The sequence below is a fragment of the Octopus sinensis genome, linkage group LG9 (assembly GCF_006345805.1).
Source record: "Octopus sinensis linkage group LG9, ASM634580v1, whole genome shotgun sequence".
Classification (NCBI taxonomy): Eukaryota; Metazoa; Mollusca; class Cephalopoda; order Octopoda; family Octopodidae; genus Octopus; species Octopus sinensis.
The window spans coordinates 37877239-37901238 of NC_043005.1; the positions used below are offsets into that span (position 1 = coordinate 37877239).

Genomic DNA, 24000 nt, shown 5'->3' on the forward strand with positions numbered 1-24000 from the left:
AAACAAGGGCAAAATAATTTTTCTTTTGCCCTTGTTTATAAGTTGTATATATAATAAAAATGCGAAGTACCTGCTGTAAAGTGGTTTGCATGGGGAAGAACATCCAGTTGTAGGAAACCTGCCAAAACAGACACTGGTGCAAAATGCATTCGCTGGACCTTATTATTATTATTATTATTATTATTATTATTATTATCATTATTATCATTATTATTCAGTAGTCTTATTTTTATCATGTGCTTTCACTGCTCTACCAAGCGCAGCTCTGTGTGCCTTGGGTATGTGCTGTGGTTTGTTGTGATGCTCTTATTTTTACTGTATTGAAAGTGTTTTATGTAGGATGCATACGGTACCTAGTAGTACTATTTTCTGTATGTTGTTGTTGTTGTTGTTATTATTATTATTATTACTATTATTATTATTATTTTAGAACTACTTTGTGAGAATGCATAGCCTAGTGTTTAGGGTGTTGCATTTACGATCACGACATCATGGTTTCAATTCTCAAACCAAATGGTGCATTGTGTTCTTGAGCATAAACACTTTTTCTCACATTGCTCTGCTATCACTTCAACACCTGATGTGTGGTACACTGTGCATATGTTCAGGCGACATCGATCTGATCAAGGGAGTGAGCTAATGTATATGAACATACATTTGATCACTATAAACAAATCATTTGTGCAGGTTGTTCAGCAAAAGCTGAACACTCATATGTCATTGTCAATGGGAGAGTTCATCATTATTCCAGAACTACTATAAATCTTATTCAATACCATGAAACATTGTTATATTATTGTTCTCTTATCAAGCATAATTCATGTATTTTGATGTGTTTTTAAGATTTGTAATATTATAATATTTATGTTTTATTTAACAAATGAAATTTCATATATTTTACAGTATTACAGAATTTATTTTTCCATTTTGTTTTCTAATTTCAGTTAAAAACAGAAATAAAGATTCATGTAAGTCAAAAATCTTTTATTTATTTTAAAATTTTTTATGTTTGTATAAGATTTGGTCAAAAGCAACTGATTCTATATATATATAAAAAAAATCAAAAGATTTGTTATTGGTTTCATTAAGTATATTACCTCTTTTTTAAAAAAATTATTTTCCCCCCAAATAATGTTTTAAACTTTTGTGAAAAAATGTTCTGATTGTAATCAAGTGAATTTACTTGTTGTGAACATTCAAACTGGTAACATGTTTATAAAATTACAAATAATGTAATTTTCCTGAATTACATATATATACATATACACTCACACATACATACATAAATACACACACACACACACACACATACATACATACATACATACATACATACATACATACATACATACATACATATATATCTATGGACAATTGATGAGGAGTTTGCCCATCCAGTACCCAAGATACACTTTCAGCTTCATACTTAATATTTTTGGAGTAACAGGATATGTACCAACCAAGCAGGAGGAAAGGAATGGCTGAACTTGGGTTCTTGGGGAAGGATGCAACTCCTTAATTCACATGTTGCATATGATCACAATACCTGGTACAATAAAATTTTGCAAGACATTTTTGGCATTGAAAGATTGATAAACAAAACAAGATGCTTTCCTTCACAACCTCACTACCGAGTGGGTAGTCAGCCAAAATTAACTTTAAATTAAGAAGAGAAAGAAGCATGCAATCATGTGTGCATACATACACACACATACGTACATACATACATACATAAATACATACATGTATGTACATAGATACGTACATATGTACATACATACATACATACATACATACATACATACAAGTTGATGGGAAAAGGAAAGAAGATAATTATGGTCAACTGTTTTGAAACTTCAGTTTTTACAAGGTGCATTCAAAAAAGATCTGGCTTAATTTTTTACTATCAAAACTAATGTCACATGGGCAAAATCCTTTGAGTGGGAGGTGCCACCACCCTTCCACCTTGTGCATGAAAATATTGTGTGCAAAAATTTTTGTCCCAATAGGCCATGTCAGTTCCCAGCTATTATGCCTAGAGTACGAATGTATAGCGTATGCTTGTGAGATTTTCACTTTCATGAAACATGTCTAGTAGAGATATTGCATCAAGTTATGCTAAAAGGTTGGTTATACTCAAGCTCAAACCATTCATAACATTCAACAGGCCTTTGGCAATGTTGCCACGGGCAAAACTCACAGCAAGGAGTGGTACAACCACTTCAAACATAGCTGCATCTCAGTGGAGAGTGAGACACAGTCAAGCAGGCCATCCTCAAGCCAAAATGAGGAGTCAATTGAGAAGGCTTAGCAAATTGTCATAGAAGACTGTTGAGTAACAATCCAGAAAATTGCCTACAAATTGCAAATAATCACAGGATCAGTTCATCCTATTTTAGTAGAGAATTTGTAAATGCAGAGAATGTTGGCATAGGACATGCTAGATTGTGCAAAACACAACCCAGACTTCACTGGTGATGCGACATAAGTTCGATGCATTCAATTATCTTGTACAAAAGCGAACATCCAACAAGCATGCAATACACACCTGTACTCTAGCCATAATAGCCAGGAACTGATACATTTTCTGGTATGAAAATTTTCATACATATGCAGGAAGGGTGGCACTACCTGTCACTCAAAGGATTTTGCCCAAACAGCAACAGTTTTTATGGGAAGGATACTTTTTGAACACACCTCGTGTATCCAGAATATATACTCTCATTGATACCAATAATAATTGGTGCACTAGGTTTTATTAGTAAATACCTAAACAACAGCCCGGGTAAGCTGGGATTTTTAGAAAAAGAAAATAAACCAGCTGACTTGTACATTACAAATACAAATTGTGAGCAGAACAGTAAAAAACATGCCAGACTTTTCTCAAATTCAAAATGTGATATTGTTTTTGTTATCTACATTCCAATGCTGGAGCTTTGTATCTTTATCAGAAAACCACATTATTCCTTACAATAAGACTTGGAATAATTGAAAATAGGAGTGAAGACACATGCATGCATGCACACACTCACGTACACGCACACACACACATTTGTGATTGTAACAGACATTAAAGGATACTGTGGGTAAAATTCTTCATCAGGAGAAACAAATTTACTTGAGGCAATAAATACCATTTGGCCTGAGACACATAAAGCAAAACAAAAATTTGATCATAACAAATTATGTTGAACATTTCCCCATAAAAATTGAGTCTAAATGTCTATATTGAATGCTATTTTAGCCATCATACTTCATATGAAATATGAGAAAGTACAGTTTTATGAATGCTTAGAACAGGAATCCATTTCATCAATAAGTGTATATATGTCTTACAAGTTCTACTGGTCAGTCATCTTTATTTAAATATATTAAATTCTCTCCCCATGCACTACACCTACCATTCTCCCTAACACTCATGCAACCTACACAATCACTCATATCTTTCTCTATCTGTCTTCTTCTCTCTCTTATTCTGTCTAACGTTTTGTCTGACCCTCTCTCTCCATTGCCCTGTCTATTTTATCATCTTTACTGTACTTCTGCTGTCTACTCCAATCATCAGTGATCATTTCTTCCCCCCACTACTTATCCACCATTTACTAATCCACCCCTAAGGCAAAAGTGGGGCGAAATCTACTCTCTAAAAGAGATAAATATGTTGAAGTAGTGACATTAATCACTAATATGTTTATTTAAAAAATAAATCAAGAAATTTCTTATTGCTTTCATCTCTCTCTAAATAAAATCCTTTGTCTCTCTCTGTTTATCTATTGCCTATGCATTCTCAAACAGCTCCACCAAATCAAATCAAATCAAATTTCATAAGGTAATAGTATTAGACCCCGCAAGTGTCAACATGTAAATTTTATTTCTATTTGGATTAAAACAATATAACATTTTGTCAAAAATAATCTTTCTGTAGTCAACTATAGTAAAGAACATTTTATACTACCACGATGATGGCATCACATTTTGTATATGTGACTGTGTGTGTGTGAGTGTTTGCGCATTCATTATGTATGACATAGTAAAGGACATTTTATGCCATGATGACAACGACAACACATTTTGCATATGAATGTACATGTGTCTGTCAGTGAGTGTGTTTGTGAGTTCATTACATACGAAATTTTATGCCACAACAACGACACGTTTTGTTTATGTATCTGTGAGTGTTTGTATGTTTGCACATTCATTATGTACCACGTAGTAAAGGACATTTTATACTGCCACCACCACCATGACACATTTTGTAAATGAGTGTATGTGTCTGTGAGTGTGTGTGTGTATTTGCACGTTCATTACATAAATGTTTGTCTGTGTCTCTGTCTTAGTATATGTATGTGAGTGTATGTGTGTGTCAGTGTACATGAGAGTGTATGTGGGTGTCAGTGTATGTGTGATTGTCAATTACACTGATGTAAACAGACTTGTAAAGGAACTATACTGGCTCCAACTAATGAAATGGTTAGAAATTACTTTTCCATCAATTCACACAATAGCTGATCAAGATCAAGCTGTTCAATACCCTGTTGAATTTCTGAACACACTTAAACCCACTGAGCTGCCACCACATAACTTGGCACTAAAGCTGGATGCTCCCATTATGTTGCTTAGGAATCTTGACCCACCTTGCCTGTGTAATGGAACTCATATTATTGTTACTTCCATGTCCTACAGGCAACAATCATGACTGGTAGTCACAAAGAAGAAAATATCTTTATTCCAAAATTTCCTCTCATTCCTACAGATGTTCTATTTGAATTTAAGAGGCTTCAATTTCCAGTCAAACTAAGTTTTGGAATTTCAATTAACAAATCTCAGGGTCAATCCCTCAAGGTAGTCGGACTTCATCACTGTACTACATGCTTCTCCCACAGCCAACTCTATGTTGGTTGCTCACAAGCTGGAAGCAGCAACAATTTATTCAATTGGACACAAACAAAAAATTACACAATGAATATCATTTACCTTGAGGTGCTTCAAGTTTGACAGATTTTCATTTCTAAATTCTTTTATATTAATCTGAATAATTTTTTAATAAAATATAGACTGGTCTATGGATTGAACCTAAGTTGGTTTGCTAAAGTCTTATGCTTAACACTTACTCAATGTTTACATTCACTATCCCACTGTCCTGTAGGAACTTCAGTGAGTGGTAACTTAGAAACTGGGAACCTAAAACTAAACTTTATATTTTATGCTGGGTTTCAATAACCTCTGTTGGCCCAGCATAGAAAGGAACAACAAATGGAAGTCTTTGATTAGGAAAGAACATTAAACATTTAAAATAATAGCAATGATGACGACAACAACAATAAAAATAAAAAGAGAAGTTAAAGGAGGAAGTAATTAGTTAATTCATTAGTATTTAGCTGTCGGTGTCTAAATAAACAGACAGGACTGTAAAATGTGTTGTATTTGTGAAGATAAATTATAGACACTATTTAATCTCACTGGTACTTGCATCCATCTAACTCCATTGCTCATTAGCAACTACACCACAATTTTGGTTTTATTTTAATAAATGAGAACCAGAGAGAAATATCAATTTCAATCAAAGACGTACTATAGTAATGTTCATCAATATCTTTAAATATATGTTAGAGTTGGCCGTTATTATCTGGTAGTTAATCTAATTAGCTCTGACCATCCTCTCCAACATCGAACTAAAGAGAACTTGTAAGTTATATCAATGTAAATCAACTGACTTGCTGGTTTAGAAGTTAGTGATTTGCTCAGACATTTTCTCTAGTTTAGAGTCTCACAGTTTTACAGGTAAAATCATAATAATTCATTTTTGTATTTATACTTTTGTCTGATGATTAATAAAAAGACAACTAACTATGTTGGGTTGTAGTCACTTTAAGCCGTGCTTCTTCTTTTCTTCCTTCCAAAAAAAAAAAGAGTTTTTATAAGCTAAAATTAAGCAGAACTGCTGCATATGATGGTCCAGGGGTGGGCTGGAAATTTTGAAGAAGATATGTGTGTGTAGTGCATCTGTTCTTTTGTCTTGACAACATCAATGTCATACACAGTCGACTTGATGGGTCTTCTTCTCAAGCATGACATAATACCAAAGATTTCATTCATTACCTCCATGAGGCACAACATTCAAAAGGAACTCAGCCACTTTGCCTCTATGAGATCCAGCACTCAAAAGGAACCCAGCCACTTTGCACACCAACACCGGCTGTCAAGTGGTAGTTGGGGAACAAACACATGTACAAAGACACACACACACACGCAAACACGCATATATATATACAACAGGTTTCTTTCCGTTTCCATCTACAAAATCCACTCACAAGGCTTTGGTTGTCCTAAAGCTGTGTTAGAAGATACTTGCCAAGGTGCCATGCAATGGGAGATTGAATTCTGAACCATGTGATTTGGAAGCAAGCTACTTACTACAGAGCCATACAGCAGCACCTGCACACACGTGCACACACACACACACACACATACACACACACACACACATACATAGAAGTAGGTGTTTCAACACCCTAGTCAGATTTAGTGACAATTATCTTTTTCATTTTTGGTAAAACATTGCACAATGCTGTCTATATTAATTATATATATATAAAAGCACCGCCTCGACTGGCTTCCGTGCCGGTGGCACATAAAACACACCAATCCGACCGTGGCCGTTGCCAGCCTCGCCTGGCACCTGTGCAGGTGGCACGTAAAAAGCACCCACTACACTCACAGAGTGGTTGGCGTTAGGAAGGGCATCCAGATGTAGAAACATTGCCAGATAAGACTGGAGCCTGGTGCAGCCTTCTGGCTTCCCAGATCCCCGGTCGAACCGTCCAACCCATGCTAGCATGGAGAACGGACGTTAAACGATGATGATGATGATGATGATGATATAAAATCATCATCATCATCGTATAACATCTGCCTTTCATGCTGGCATGGGTGAGCATATATATATGTCTGTATGTAAATAAAATATGGAAGATACTGAATTTGAATGATGTATCTCTGTAAACCATAAAGCCTGGCAAAACATTACACTAAAGTGCTAGCACAACTCTTGACTACTCATTATTTAAATACAAAAATACATATATACATGCGTCCGTATAGAGAGAGTGTATATGGTTGCTTATGCCAGAATAAACGGGCTCCAAGTTGTCTTCTGAAGATAATGTACAGTATATAGTTGCATGAAGGTACTTATGTATTGTGGTTAATGTATATTGATGTTATGTTTCTTTATATGGTTTTATGGGATATTGTCTTTTTATATTTCATTTTCAATTTGGTTTGCAAAATTCTTGATGCAAAATCAGGCATTGCAACATCAGTGACATGCCCTTTTTAGATAGAACTGGAATAGCAAGGAATGGCATTAAGGAGGTTAAGAATGATGGTGAAATGACTCCACTGGACCTAGCTTATTGATTGATTAACTGAATGATAAATCAAATGATCAAACAGTTAATTGGTTAAATGGTTAATGAGTTGTAGAGCAAGATAATATTACAAACAGAGGATATTGCTTGTATAATGGTGATATTTACAAGTAGAGTAGACAAGGAAATAGGCACACACACACATTCATACACTTACATACATACATACACACACACACACATACAAACACACACACACAAACACATTACTGGATAACCTAATTTGCATATACCTGTTTTTGACAGCTCATCATAAATTAAATTAATTTAAGCACTGCATAAATCAAAAGAAGTGAAGTAAATTTAAATATTTTAAAATTTTACCTGCAGGTGAAATAAGTATGTTGGCACATTCCTTCAATAATTTGTGGAAAAATTATGGGAGTTTCTTGAAAATCTGTTTCACAACTTGTTAACCATTCCTCAGAGAAGATGTACCTATTTATATACACGTTGTCTATAAATGCTTATCAATATAGGATTTCATTATAGGGTTAACTCTTCTGTGAAACGATCATAAGATGCTTTAAATAATTAATTCAAAACTTTTAAACTGTCATATACATTACATATTTATACTTGTACATATTTACATATATTTATATACATATTTATATATTTTTAATACAACAATTATTTTTCACACGTGTATATCTTTCTGAGGAGTTTTGATATTGATTTCCTAATATTAATAATAATATATTATTAAAAAAACATATATATATATATATATATATAATCGCTCGTATTAAATATATAAATACTTTAATAGTATTAATACTTTGATATAATAGATCACTCAATATAAATTCAGAATATAGTATTCTCATTGAATATATTTAACTAAAGATTTATATACACAGTTGTTGTAGATTTTAATGAAGGCATGTAGCTTAGTGGTGAGGGATATTTGGTTCATGATTGTAAATTCATGAGTTCGATTCCCAATTGCGTGTTGTGTCTTAACACTTTATTTCATGTTGCTCCAGACCAATCAGCTGGCAAAAATGAGTTGTAGCTGTAATTCGAAAGGCCAACCATGTCATATTCTGTGTCATACTGAATCTTCTTGAGAACTACATTAATGATATATGCATCTATGTATTGCTCTGCCACTTGCACATTAATTTCACAAGTAGGCTGTTCCAGTGATTAGATCAGCTGGATCACTTGTCATCGTAATTGATGGAGTGCCAATTTTGTTGTAGATTCATCTTTAAAAGAAGTCATGATGTGTAAATTTTAATATTTTCTATAGTTGTTTTAATGAATAAATTTATATAGCCATCAGTGACAGGTAAAAACACCCAGTACATTCTATGAAGTGGTTGACATTAGGAAGGGCATCCAGCTCAAAACAGACTAAGTTTGGTGCAGCTCCCCAGCTTTCCAGTTCTAGTCAAATCTTCTTACCCATGCCAGCATGGAAAACAGACACTAATTGTTGATGATGATGATGATGATGATGATGATAATGATCTATGTAGCCTACTTAATATATATACCCCATTGAGAGGTATAATGCTTTAGAATTTCATTTGAGAGAATACTTCTTTGTAGACATACTGTCTTAAAAACACAATATTCATTGAAGCAAGGTGAAAAAGTCATCCAATTGTCTTGGCAGTGATTTCCAAGAATGCCAAATGCATTTTGATTTTCTAAGGCTTTGTCAGTGATCTACACTCGCCAGTTACATTTCAAAACAAAATCTGTCTCTTCTGATAAATAGGAAACAAGTGGGAAATCCAGCTATAAGAAAATCTGCTTCAATAGATCCTGTCAGATCCATGTAAGCATGGAAACGCAGATGTTAAACAATGATGATGATTATCACGATTCTGATGTCAGAGTATATAAATGACACATTTTAGGTTGTATTCTTTGGATGGCAATAATTAACTTTTTATTTAAATTTCTCTTTATGTTTTCATAGATATCATCTTGAAGTGTAATACATTTATATAAATAGAGCCATAGACTAAGATTGATCTCACTATTGTTTATCTGTGAAGCTGTTCCAATACTCCTGTTTACAGTCCCATGATATTCAAACAAAAGCTGTTATTGCTGTTCCTCCTGCTATTACAAATACTGTTACTGCTGGCGCTATTTTTCTTCTCCCTCCTCTTCAATTTTTTTTCTTCTTTTCAAATTTCTCCTCCTTATCCACTACCTCTTCCTCCACTTACCTCTTTCCTTCTTGTTCATCCTTTTTCTTCTCCTCCTCTTGCTATCCCAACTACTGTTACTACAACTATTGTTTTTGTTTATTCCCATATGAAATCTAATTCAGCTGATCTATGATCAAAGGCATTCAAGCCAGAAATATCAAACCTTTTTCTTTTTTCCCCACATACTTTCCTCCAAACATACTATTACTAAGACTACATTATCTAATATATCCTTATAATTTTTATTGAGTTTTACTTGCTATTTCTAACAAGGTGATCCACCATATACTGACTCTCTCTGTTTATTTTAACAGATAACTTCCTAAATTCGAATCACAAAAATTCCCCAAACCCTGTCTTTGTATTCTATTCATTAATTTACATTAATTTATAAATACCACGGCATTATATTAATTCATAAATACAACCACATTAATTCTCTAGGTTGTTGCTCTAAATATTCCATACAACATTGCTATATCTAAATTGTTAAGTATCTCATTTTTAGATTTCCGTATCTAAATATATAAAGTTGAATAGCAAAAGTGATAAATTCTAAAATTTAAATGCAATAACAGTAACAACAGCAACAACAATGATAACAAAAATCCCAAGCTACATAGCTTCATCTAAATCTTGTATTAATTGCTACTTTAACAACAAAAACAACAGTATGAATGCACAGCGTTGTTTGATGAAAATACATACCGAAAATATATTAAAAAACAGTGGACTGGAAGAAAAGAGGCCACAGAGTTAACTGCGATATGATGTTGAGTGTCTTTCCATTGGATATATATGTGGTCAAAGTTAAATGTTAAAGTCCACAAATAGAATACGGTTAGTTAAGGGAATGGGGGCGTTTTAAACATGAAAACAGCTTCTTCATGTTATTCAGCAATAAAATTCCTAAGAGATACATGCATGTGAAGTCTATCAGCTTAAGCATGTGCACAAGTGTGCTCATAATTTCATAGATGCTGATCAGTACAATTTTATAAGCAGGTGTATATATGCATTCACGCAACATACTCCAAAAGCATGGATGCCTGTATTTCCTTATAAGTTAATGTCATGTATTGATTTTTTTTTTTTTGCTACATATACCAACATAGAAACACATAACATGTATGTGTGTGTGGTACATATGCACACACATATCTGTGTGCATGTATATATATATAATAATAATAATAATAATAATAATAATGTGTGTGTGTGTATATATATATATATATATATATATATATATGAGTGTGTATGTCATTGCATGTGTGTATATTATATATATATACACACATTATTTATTCAGCTCAAGTGTGTGTAAATTGTTTGTATATATATATGTGTGTGTGTATGTATATATTTACATGCATATGTAAATTGTGTTTATACATATATGTGTGTATATATATATACATACACACACATCAGCATTCATACATCATGTGTGTCTTTTGTCTTTCCACTATCTCTAGGAATTTGCAACAAAAATACATATAGACACATCTGGAACCTATATCAAAGAGTTGATGTAAATATTATTTTATCTTTAAATCTTTAAGGAGCAATTTACACAATATAATTGTTTTTTTATATATTTATTGAGGGTTACTTTCCTTTTCTTTTTTTTTTTTTGGCAGCATTCTGTAGGTTGGCATATCTGTGATCACAAGTATGTCTATGTATACGTGAATATTATCATACTGTTTTTTTGAAGTAACACTGTTGTCTACTAAGACTGAGCATATTATATTCCCCCTTGTTATGCTATTTCACAGTTGGTATTGCATAGAATAGCCTTTCCTTTGGAAAAATATAAACATCGTAACTTCTTCCTGAGTTTTCCCTTCCCCTACAACCTTACAAATACAAAGGCTCACACCTGCAGAATAAATTATCATCATCATCATCATCACCATCGTTATCATTATTATTTAGTATTCTTATTTTTATTGCGTGCTTTCACTGCACTACTGAGCAACAGCTCTGTGGGCATTGGGCATGTGCTATGGTTTATTTCGGTATTGTTGTTTCTACTTTATAGAAAATGCTTTACATAAAATGTGTGATGAGCCTAGTAATGCTATTTTCGGTATGTTGTATTTGTAAGTCATCAGGTTTTGGTTATATACTCTTCTGCATGGTTTTCAACCATACCTAAAGCAACTGTCATTATAAGGATTTGTTTCTGTTTTCGGATTTTTCATTCAAATTATTTCTTTTTTCCAGATCTTCGTATTTATTATTATCATTATTATTAAGTTGATGAACTGGCAGAATCATTAGCATGCCATGCAAAATACTTAGTGGCGTTTTACCTGACTTTACATTCTGAGTTCAAATGTTGCTGGAGCTGACTTTTCCTTTCGTCCTTTCAGATGAAAGCACCAGTTGAGCACTAGGGTTGCTGTAATTGGCTGTTCCCTTCTCATGAAATTTCAGGCCTTGTGCCTATTGTAGAAAGGGCTATTATCATTATTATTATGATGAGTAAGGTAGCAAGCTGGCAGAATCATTAGCATGCTGGGAAAAATGCTTAGCGGCATTCATCCATCTTTTTGTTCTGGGTTCAAATTTGTTTGCGGTCAGTTTCACCTTTCATCCTTTTGAGATTGATGAAATAGTTCCAGTTGAGCACTGGGATTGATGTAATTAACATACTCCTTTCCTCAAATTCACTGGCCTTGTGCCAAAATGTGAAATCACTATTATTATGTTGATTATTATTACTATTGTTATTATTAATAAGGTGAGCTGGCAGAATTGTAGTGCATTAGTTGAATGCTTAATAACATTTCTTCCAGCTCTTCTGAGTTCAAATACCAACAACGTGAACTTTGCCTTTCATTCTTCTGGAATTGTTAAAACACAGTTTCAGTTGAGCACTGAGTTCAATGTAATTGACGAAACCCCTTCCCTTAAAATTGCTTATAATTTGAACTTATTATTATTGCTATTATTATGAAGGCAGCACAAGTTAGTGAGCTGACAGAATCACCAGCACAAGGAGCAAAATGCTTAACAGCATTTTGTTCTTTTTTATGTTCTGAGTTCAAATTCAGCCAAAGTCAACTTTAGCTTTCATCTTTTTGGGGTTGATGAAATAAGTACCAGCTGAGCATAGGGATCAATGTTAATCAACTAGCCCTCTCTCTTAAAATTTCATGCCTTGTACCTATAATAGAAAAGACTTTTAAAACAGCAACAGGCAAAATCATAAGCATCAAACAAAATGCTGAGTGGCTTTTCTTCCAGTTTCTTAAATCTTGCCAAGGTCAACTTTACCTTTCATCCTTTCAGGGGTCAATAAAATAAAGTGCCAGTCATATATTGGGGTCCATGTAATTGACTAACCCTTGCAGGCCTCATGCCTAAATTAAAAACAATTGCTTTTATTATTATTATCAGTAGTAGTAAGGTGGTGAGCTGGCAGAACTATTAGGACATAGGGCAAAATTCTTAGCAGTATTTCTTCTGGCTATTTTCAAATTCTGCTGCACTCAACTTTGCCTTTCATCCTTTCAAGATCAATAAAACACGTACCAGTTGAGCACTGGGGTCAATGTAATTGATTTACCCGCTCACTTGAAATTTCTGGCCTTGTGATGAAAGTTGAAACCATTACTAGTAGTAGTAGTATGTCGTTTTATTTCATACAAGATATTCCTAATCTCACCCACAAACCACAAAAATCAGTTAGGCATTTCTTATGTGTAACAATGATATATATTTCAGAGAAAGGAGACCAAATACTAAAAATTAAGATTTTCCTTAAAATTTATTTTAATATTTGTGATTTTGAAAGATTTGAAATGATACAAATATTTTCAGGTAGATTGTATTTTGGTGGGATGTGGGTTGTGTCCAGGGGAACAATTTTCGTTTTTCTGATACTTTCGGGTTTCTTGATGTTGTATTGAAGAATGTCATTTGGTATTGACCCCAAAGTGTCAAAGTTCACAGGCACAGTTGCTTTTTTCAGACGCCACATCATCAAGACCTCTATTTCAAGGTTCTTCAAATGTTTCCACAGTCATGTTAGCACCAGTAGGGATTTACATATCTATGAGCGAACATACTTTGTTAATGTAATTTTTTTCCACCACAATATCTGGTCTGTTGGCTTGAATAGCTTGATCAAATGGAATACAAAAGTCCCAAAGATGGTTTAGGCATTTATTTTGTGCTTCTTTGGCAAGTTTATATACCCTCTATTTTTTCTCATATGGGAGTCCAAGCTGATGGCATATTATCCAATTCAAATACTGACCAAGTTCATCATGGCAATTACCATACTTATATGAAGCTAACATAGAGCAGCCAGAGATGATCAGAGGTTATCGATTGTTTTCTGGTTGTACCACAAAAACAATAGGACAAATCAGCATCGTTTTTAAGAATGTTGGCTTGATAATATCTGGTGGGCAGACACTGATCCAGGGCAGCTATAATGCTATGATAAAGCCCTCTGTTTCCAATTTTCACTCAAAATCGTAAAAGATGGATCGAAAAAGAGTTGAGAATGGGAAAAGTTGTGTTAAAGAGTTGTACATGGCAGAAATGCAACAAATATCAGCAGATGGTTGATGATATAGTAATGGACTGTGTGAAAGGAGTTAACTAGAAAAGGTAAAAATGCAATGGAGATAAATAAATATTGACAAGAACTCTTATTACCACCAGCCAAACTGATTTCATAGAATTAGAAATATAAGTGTAAATATATATATTTCTAATTCTATGAAATCAGTTTAAATACATTTACACTTATATTTCTGAGCATATACATTTACACTTATATTTCTGAGTATATACACCTCATAGTCATTGTATTATATAATGAAGTTTATACAGCCTTCAAAGACTAAACTATGTGAACTTTGTAAATTTTGGAAAATTTTCCCATTAAATTTAGGAGCTTCAAAGATGCTATTTAATTATCAGGGGAAGTGGGTACAATTATAAAATTAATAATTAATATTGAAGCTATCCTATATGGTTAAATGTTTAATAAACCATCAGCAATGTGTACAATGAAATCAATATTTAAGAAGTGCTGTGTTTTATGATAAACAATGGGTCTCAAGAAATTACAGACTGAAAAGAAAATAGCATTGGTCCTTATCCAATTCCAGTCTTTCAATAGCTGATAGCTCTAATTACTAAGTTTTTCCTATTTCTGCCATTGTGAAATATTGTTTCATTGGTACACAAGTCACATGTTGCACAGAATCTTCATCATCATAGTTGTAGTTTGTCTGTAATTAGGAGAATGAAACACTTGGGCACAGCTGTTTGAATGCTAATAATTTGGCATGCTTAGCAGGACATTTGGCCTGTTTCTGTGACAGTATTTTTTGGTGCTTGAAGCAAACACACACAAATGCACTAAAATATACACATACAAATAGAAATTGAGAGACAGTCATTACAATTTATCAATTTAAAATGATTGACACAGGCACTTTCCCTCAACACATACAGGGAAATATGCTCACACACATAGAGAGAGATGAAGGGAAGGAATGTGAGAATTCTTAGAATATTTGATGACAAATAAGTCAGCTTCGAATCAGTGGTGGCAAGCAGAGAGTGTCAGATTGGCTGTACCATAATTTTTTATACATGTGATTAGGTATTGCACATCCATAACAAAATACATCTCATCAGCTATCAGACCCCATTTGTAGTTTCCACGTCAACAGTAAATATATGCTACAACTGCAGTCATCATCTTCCATACCGTTTCTTCTATTTTCCATTTTTTTCTGCATAATAGCGGGTTCTCTATTTGCATCCTTAATAGTACAAATATTATGTGCTGAAATAAGTGTCTTATCAAGTACGCGACTTGTGGAGTTTGCAGGCTGTAAACCATCTGGCCTGGGGTTTTTCTTTTGTTTAAATCGACTTGAGCTTATTTTATTTCATTTATTTCTTCCATCTGCTACCACTGTATTCCTTCTTCATTCTTTTATATTCAAGTTTGTTTCTTTTCTCCAAAAAATGTCTCATTAGTATTATTTTGTCGTACTTGCTACATATGGCATTTCATTATTTTGTTTCCTTGATATGTTTTGACACATTTTCTTTTATTATCCACAAATATTCTGTATTCTTTACAGCTGTTTTAGCTGAAAAAGTATTTATTTATTTACTTCCCTTGTCTCTGTCTCAATTCTATGCTTTACTTTATTTCTTTTATTATAACCTGTACACCTTTTCGACTTAATTTACATTTTCTTTATAGTAATACATAAATTTTGTTTTAGCTATTCTTCATTCTAGAAATTGAGAAATGTTGGCGGCTAATTTTACTTTATATTTTTTTTTAGTCTTTAACTTGTTCGGTCTGTTTATTTTACTATGTCACTTCTCTTCTGTTTGTTTTCTGTTATTTTTCAGGATTTTATTTCAACACTTAGAATTTCTGAAACACATGTAGCTACATAGCTTTCTCTATAGTAAAACATTTCCCAGGACATCATTACTGTATCATATTGAGATATATAAGCCATACTTTTTCATTCCTCTTAATGATCCTAATTTTGTTTAGCAATTCTTCTCAAGCTCTCTACAATTTGTGTTCTATATTCAGATGTGGCTGTGTTGTAAGATGCTTGCTTCCCAACCACATGGTTCTGAGTTCAGTTCTATTGTGTGTGTCACCTTGATAAAGTGCCTTCTGCTACAGCTCAAAACCAACATAAATCTAATACTAACAATTATTTGTTAAGCAAATGTGTTTATGCATTTGGTTTAACTCTTTAGCATTCAGATTACTCTGTCAAATGAAATATAATTATTTATATTCTTTTTAATTAATTATGCCTTATCTCATAACTTTAACCCTTCAGCATTCAGATTTTTTTTGTCAAAAGTAATATTTATTCACATTGATTTAAATTAATCATCCGTTACCTTGTAGCTTTGAGATTTTGATAATGTGATTGTTTATTTTTAGAAAGACTATTTTTAGAAAGACATTGTATGGGAGGTGTCAAAGACCAGAGCATAAAACAAGAAAAATATTTAGGAATATTTGGGTACAATATGGTCTGGTTTAAATACTAATGGGTTAAGCATTCAGTCACATGGTTGCATATTTTCAGAATGATATTGTAGAGTAGGCGTGAGAGGCTAGATCTGGCCTGTTTGAACATGAAACTGTTAGAATGTTTGGGCTGGATATGGTTAGTCTGGATGCTAAAGTGTTAAACAAATATCTACCTTTGTTTGTATTTGTACCAGCACTCTGTCAGTTACAACAATGAGGGTTGCAGTTGATCTGATCAATGGAACAACCAGCTCATGAAATCAATGTGCAAGAGGCTGAGTACTCTACCGACAGGCATGTCTTTAACATAGTTCTCAAGGAGATTCAGCATGACACAGAATGTGACAAGACAGACCCTTTGAATTACAGGTACCACTCACTTTTGCTAACTTAGTGGACTGGAGCAACATGAAATAAAGTATCTTACTCAAGGACACAATTTGCTATATGTTTTCGAACTCATGACCTTATGTTTGTGAGCCAAATACCCTAACCACAAAGCCACTCACCTATATCTGTGGCCTGATCTTAATGTTAGAAATTCTCAACAATGATTAGAAAGTATTGCCCTTGTTCTTCGTTATTCTGATGTTACAATCTTGATGTTTGTTTCCTCATTTAATGTGAAACAAACTGCTGTAACATTTGGATAAGAATACTTGTATACAAACACAAAAATATATATATAAACACACACACATACATCATCCTGTGATTTACCTGGATACATCATTGATGTTTCCTGGGGTAATTGAGTGCTTCAGGTTTTTAAACAATCCACCTTGCAGTCCAACCAAGATTGATTACTCCCACTTAGTGTCCAGTTAACACTATCTCTGGTAGCACTTCCTGATCTGCTGGCACCTGAAGGCAACCTCTGCAGTCTCCACACCCAACTTGATGGCCTTCGATTTATTGACCTCTGTAATAGCCAACCTGTTATAAACTCTGCAGTGAGAGAAACCTGCAAACCCTCAGCATTCCATCTCAATGAGATCATGCCTTACTTACTATCCATATACTTTTTGTTGCTTATACAAAGTGCTTAGCAGCATTTCTTCTGGCTCCTTACATTCTCTGTTCAATTCTGCTAGGTTAACTTTGCCATTCATCTCTTTTGGGGTTGATAATTCCACCAATCTCAGTTGAACAATTTGGATTGATGGAATTGACTTAGCTCTCTCCACCCAAATTTCAGGCCTTGTGCCTATAGTAGAAAATAGTTTGATAAAAAGATTTCACTCCAGCTCTTGTAACAGTTGGTTTTTAGAGCAACCTTAACTGTAATATCTTCCACCTCCACATTATCCCCCTGAGCCACACTTACATTTAACTTAATATGCTTGTCATATTAATTACTTTTCTAAAATGAGTAGTGGTAGGGGAAACATGCCATGCTTAATGCTTTTTATATGCATTAAGTATTCATTTTCTATTGCTTCTCTTTGATGGTTCACTGCTGTAAAACGATTCCATTCCTTTCATGTTGTCAAACTGAGACCATTTCTTAGAGACTCATAATGCAATGCATTTATTGCTTTGCACTTTCCGAGGTTTGCTGGTCTTAGGTGTTTTTCTATTCTGAAATAATTCTATAGAGACCATTATTCACTGACCTTATTTCTATTAAAAAAAAACCCATCTCACTTTTCCCAGTCTTCTGGAACTAAGTTTCCAAGATAGTAGGCCATAACTCACACTCACTTGTTTTAGCATAACAAATTGGTTTTAGCATAAAGAATTCTTTTGAAGGTTTTAAAAGCTGTAACATTTGTTAATTAGGGTGGCAAATTGCCAGAATCTTTTACACGTAAGACTAAATGCTTTGCAACATTTCTTCTAGTTCTAACCTTCTGAGTTCAAATCTTGCCAAGATTGACTTTGCCTTTCATATTTTCAGAGTTGTTAAAATTAGGGACAGTTGAGCACTAGTGGACAATGTACTTGAGTACCTCCTCCCCTGAAATTGCTGGCCTTGTGCCAGCAGTTGTCATCATCACCATAATTATTATTGTTATTATTATTATTATTATTATTATTATTATTATTATTATTATTCAGTAGTTTTATTTTTATAGCGTGCTTTCACTTCACTACCGAGCGCAGCTCTGTGTGCCTTGGGTATGTGCTGTGATTTGTTGTGATGCTCTGATGGTTATTGTATGGAAAGTGTTCTGCGTAGGATGTGTGCAGTGCCTAGTAGTGCAATTTTCTGTATGTTATATGTGTTTGCAAGTCCTGATGTTTTTGTTATGTATTTGTCTGAATATTATTATTATTATTATTATTATTATTATTGTTCAAATTCTGCCTATGTTGACTTTGCCTTACATTTTGGGTTCTATTAAATAAGTACAGTTGAGCACTGGGGTTGATGTAATCAACTAGTCCCTTCTCCAAAGATTTCTGGTCATGTGCTTATATTAGAAAGGATTACTATTATTATTGTTATTATTATTATTATTATTATTATTATTTTATTATTATTGAGTGAGAGTGCAGTGCATGCCATCAAAGTGACATTGGGGTAAAATATACGAAGCACAGTATACCCATCATGAATGACTATCCATCTGATTAGGGTACACTAGGCACATGCATCACAACCATATGTGCACAACATGGTGATCTCATATCAAGATAAACAGTGCATGACCTTGCGGCTGGTCCCAGTTAGAATTTTCTTCTGGTCGAGTAGCCCATCCTGCTCAAAAGGTCCCTGAATAAGAATTAAGGCTGTTGAACGAACCACCTATGTTTCCAAAGGTGAATTATCCAAACCTCTAAGAATTCCTTTCAACACACCGCTATGATGCTCCCCCACTACTTCTGCTCATAGTCAGAGATGCTCATATCGTTAGCCACTAAGGGACATGGTCAACTGGTTAAGGTCAAACAACTGACAAGCAAATCTGTGGTATTGAGCAGAATATTTGTTGTAGCCCATCTTTTATACCAAAGCAAAACAATGTACATGATAATACTTCCAATCAGTTAAGATCAGCAGCCATGAGAGCTACTTCCTGGTACTGCATCAGGGCATTTTATTATTATTATTATTATTATTATTATTATATTATTATCATTGAGTGAGAGAGCAGTTCATGCCATCAAAGTGACACTGGGGTAAAATATACGAAGCCCAGTATACCCATCATGACTACTCGTCTGATAAAGGTACACCAGGCACATGCATCACAACCATATGTGCGCGACATGGTGATCTCATATCAAGATAAACAGCACATGACCTTACAGGTGGGGCCCAGTTAGAATTTTCTTCAGGTTGAGTAGCCCATCCCACTCAAACGGTCCCTGAATAAGGGTTGTTTAAGGATGTTGAAAGAACCACCCATGTTTCCAGAGGTAAACTATTCAAACCCCAAAGAATCCCTCTCAACACATGGCTATGATGCTCCCCCACTACTTCTGCTCGTGATCAGAGATGCACATATCGTCAGCCACTAAGGGACTTGCTCAACTGGTTAAGGTCAAACAACTGACAAGCAAATCTGTGGTATTGAGCAGAATATTTGCTGTAGCCCATCTTTTATACCAAGACAAAACAATGTACATGATAACACTTCCAATCAGTTAAGATCAGAAGCCATGAGAGCCACTTCCTGGTACTGCATCAGGGCATTTTATTATTATTATTATTATTATTATTATTATTATCATTATTATTATTATTACTACCTTCAACTGTTGGAAAAGGAAAGAATCCTAACATTGGACTACAACAAATAGGCTTAGATGCCAAGAACCCTCTGAAGTATCCTAGATGTCCCTAATAACACTGTTTTCTGGAGCTGTACTAAACTGGGTTTTATGCCTATTTCCTCTATTTTATCTGTTCAGGTCTTTAGGGATTGTTTCCAATGCACCTATAACTACTGGGATACATTTTACCCACACTTTCCTTAGTCTCTGTTATTCAATAACTAGGTCCTGGTACTTTGCTATTTTTTCTATACCTCTCATATTAATTCTTTTATCATTTGTGACTTTAAAGTCAATTATCTAGCACTTTTTATTCTCTTTATCTACTACTACCAAATACATGCACACACACTATTTACATACATCTCTCTCTCTATATATATATGTATATATATATATATGCATCTATATACACAATGCGTGTATATACATACATATGTATATGTGTATGTATATATATATGTGTGTGTGTGTGTGTGTGCGTGTGTGTGTGTGTATGTGTATTTATGGATGTATATATGTTTATGTATAAGTATTTAATGGAGAGCAGGAATTAAATTGAGTCTGTACCATGCAGCTCACCTCCTAAATTTGAGTCCCAGAGGATTTTTGCTTTCCCCTTTTCATCCATTACATTTTTTAGTGTATGTCGGTACCAAGCATCCATTAGCTCATATCCATACTTCTGGCATAGTAGCCAGTGAAGGTTTTGGGCTACCTTGTGTCTGCGCTTGTACTCTTTCTGCACAAGACTTACAACATCATGTGATGGTTGTGAATTTGTAAATGAGTCTTACTGTGATGAAAGTGGTGTCATTTTTTTCCAATCTCCTGTGAAAACATGTCTGGTCATGGGGAAAATATAGCCTTACGTGGAAATAGGTGATGGTTGGAGCAGGAAAAGCATCCAGTCTTAGAAAATCCACTTCTACAAACTCTGTCCCAAGTATGGAAAAGTGGATATCTACTGACGATGATGATACCACTGCCACGGCTGCCTCTGACCATGGTGTTGGCAAAGGAACAGAGTAGAGACAATGTAGAAAGGAGTGGAGATTCTTGTCTTCCTGAGAACGTGGGAACCTCTTCAGTGCTGGTGTCACAGTCACATGCAGTCAGTACACTTTGTAAAGTATTTGCTGCCAAGAAGAACATCCAAATATTTACAACGCTATGAAAATGAAAGGTATGAGTGAGATGTGTTCCTTGATCCATCCAAGAGAGCTGCAATTTCAAAGTAGAATAAAGTTGAAAATTAACAACCCATCCTACCCATACTGACATAGATAGAAAAATAAATGATGATGATGACAAGGGCAACAGTGATGTTGGTGGTGATTCATTGTCACCATTACCTTGGAGGTAGATGCTCCTGACCCATACCCTATTATAGAGGCAGTGCATTTATGTAATTGATGCCATAACATGGAAATCTGTAAAACAACATATTTTACATTGATTTCCATGTACTTTGACTTCTCTCATGTAACAAGATGTAGGTTTATCGAAAACAGGTTTGGCTTTACAGAATTATGTAAAGATTTTCAGGAATGTGATACAGGGTATGCTTGTATATATATATATATATATATATATATATATATATATTATATATATATATATATATATATATATATATAATATATATACATACACACTCATACACACATGTGTATATATATCTATCTATATATATGTGTGTGTGTGTTTGTATATATAAAAGCATACTCACATGAATAAACATATATATATATCTATTCACACAAACATATTTATATATAAACTGACATACATACACACACATACATATATACATACATATATATACAGACAAACATATATGCTTATATATATGCACACACACACACATATATATATATATATATATGTATATACACACACACACACATGTTTATGTACTCTTACTTATATAATGGCATATATATATAAATGAGATATATTTAGACACATACATGCTCACACACACACACATATACATATATATATATATATATATATATATATATATATATATATATATATATATATGATTTTGTGTGTGGGCTTGCATATGTGGTCAATAAAGTATGACACTTTATTACCTCTTTTTGGAGATTTAACAACATCGTTGAATGGAATTTATTTCCACAGAGTTGCTTTAGTGATGAAAACAGTGACATTTCAATCAATTCTGGTGTGTGTGTGTGTGTATGTGCCTATGTGCATGACCGTGTACGTGTGCACTTGTGATTAAACCCGTCAGAGCTAATGCATATGCATGTTAATGCATGCGTGCATGTCTTTGCGCATATGCACACAGGATTTGTTTCGTTATTTTTTTATATTATGAATAGGCTTAATGCGTGTACTTAGGTGATTTTGATTTGGTGTGTGTGTGTGTGTGTATGGTTTGTGTGTTGCTTTGCTCTGTTTGTGTATACTTAGGAAGGCATTTATGACGAAGGAAAAAAAGAGAGGAATGAAATTTAAACTCACCTTTCTTTTTCAGTTAGTATTTGGTAGTTTTTCTTCTTTTGTAGTTTGATATATTTAGATGCATCTGTGTATGTATGTGTGTGAGTGCATGTATGTATATGTGTGTATGTATATATATATATATACACACACATATACATACATTCATATATATATATACATACGCATGCATACACACATACACACACATATATATATATATGCAATGTGTGTATATACATACATATGTATGTGTTTGTATATATATATATATATATATATATATATGTGTGTGTGTGTGTGTGTGTGTGTTGTGTATGTGTATTTATGGATGTATAGATGTTTATGTATAAGTATTTAATGGAGAGCAGGAATTAAATTGAGTCTGTACCATGCAGCTCACCTCCTAAATTTGTACGTATAGATCTAAGTTCATTTCTGCACATAAATGTGTCCATGTGTGTATCTTAATGTGTTTACATAACTATGTTTAATGACATCTTAAGTGTACAAGTGTAACCCTTAACAGGTTTGTATATAGATATATATTTCTCTTTAAAATCTGAAAATCTTACTACCAGCCTCTTGTAATTTCCATTTCCTCAGTCCTTGTTATCCTCACTAGATTCCTGATACCGACTGTGTTCTATCTTCCTGTCTTTTTATGCTCATGTCATGCACCTATGTATATATGCGTAAATGCATACCTACATACATATGAATAATATACACACACACACACACACACACACACACATATATATATGTATATATATGTATGTATATATATATACACATATATATGTATATATATATGTATGTATATATACATATATATATGTATGTATATATACATATATATATATATAGATGTATGTATACACATGCACACACATATGTACATACATTTACATACGCATATATGTGCATATGTTTGCCTGTATCTGTACATTATGTGTGCCTGTGGATGTTGCGTGTGTAAGGGTGCATGTGTGTGTGTGTGCGTGCGTGTGTGTGTGTGTGTGTGTGTGTGTGTGTGTGTGTGTGTGTGTGTACTCATACATATACTCATTTCTGTAAAAATAAATGCAGCAAGGAGTAAGGCAAAGATGTCAGAGCAGCTTACGTTAAAGTAATA

At 33.8% G+C, this 24000-nt stretch overlaps 1 protein-coding gene and 1 long non-coding RNA gene across 9 annotated transcripts in view; both read left to right on the forward strand.

Annotated features, from left to right (window-relative positions):
• LOC115215824 (protein lev-9-like) overlaps positions 1-24000 on the forward strand; it is a 1149105-nt gene that overhangs the window by 747265 nt on the left and 377840 nt on the right. For all 8 annotated transcript variants that reach the window (XM_036505906.1, XM_036505907.1, XM_036505908.1 and 5 more), the window contains one exon: positions 945-968. In XM_036505906.1, coding sequence (XP_036361799.1) covers positions 945-968 — 24 coding nt within the window. The remainder of the gene's footprint in view (positions 1-944; positions 969-24000) is intronic.
• Positions 12170-20505, forward strand: LOC118764825. The gene is made up of 3 exons (XR_005000643.1): positions 12170-12184; positions 12925-12929; positions 20382-20505. It is a non-coding gene; the product is annotated as an uncharacterized LOC118764825 (long non-coding RNA).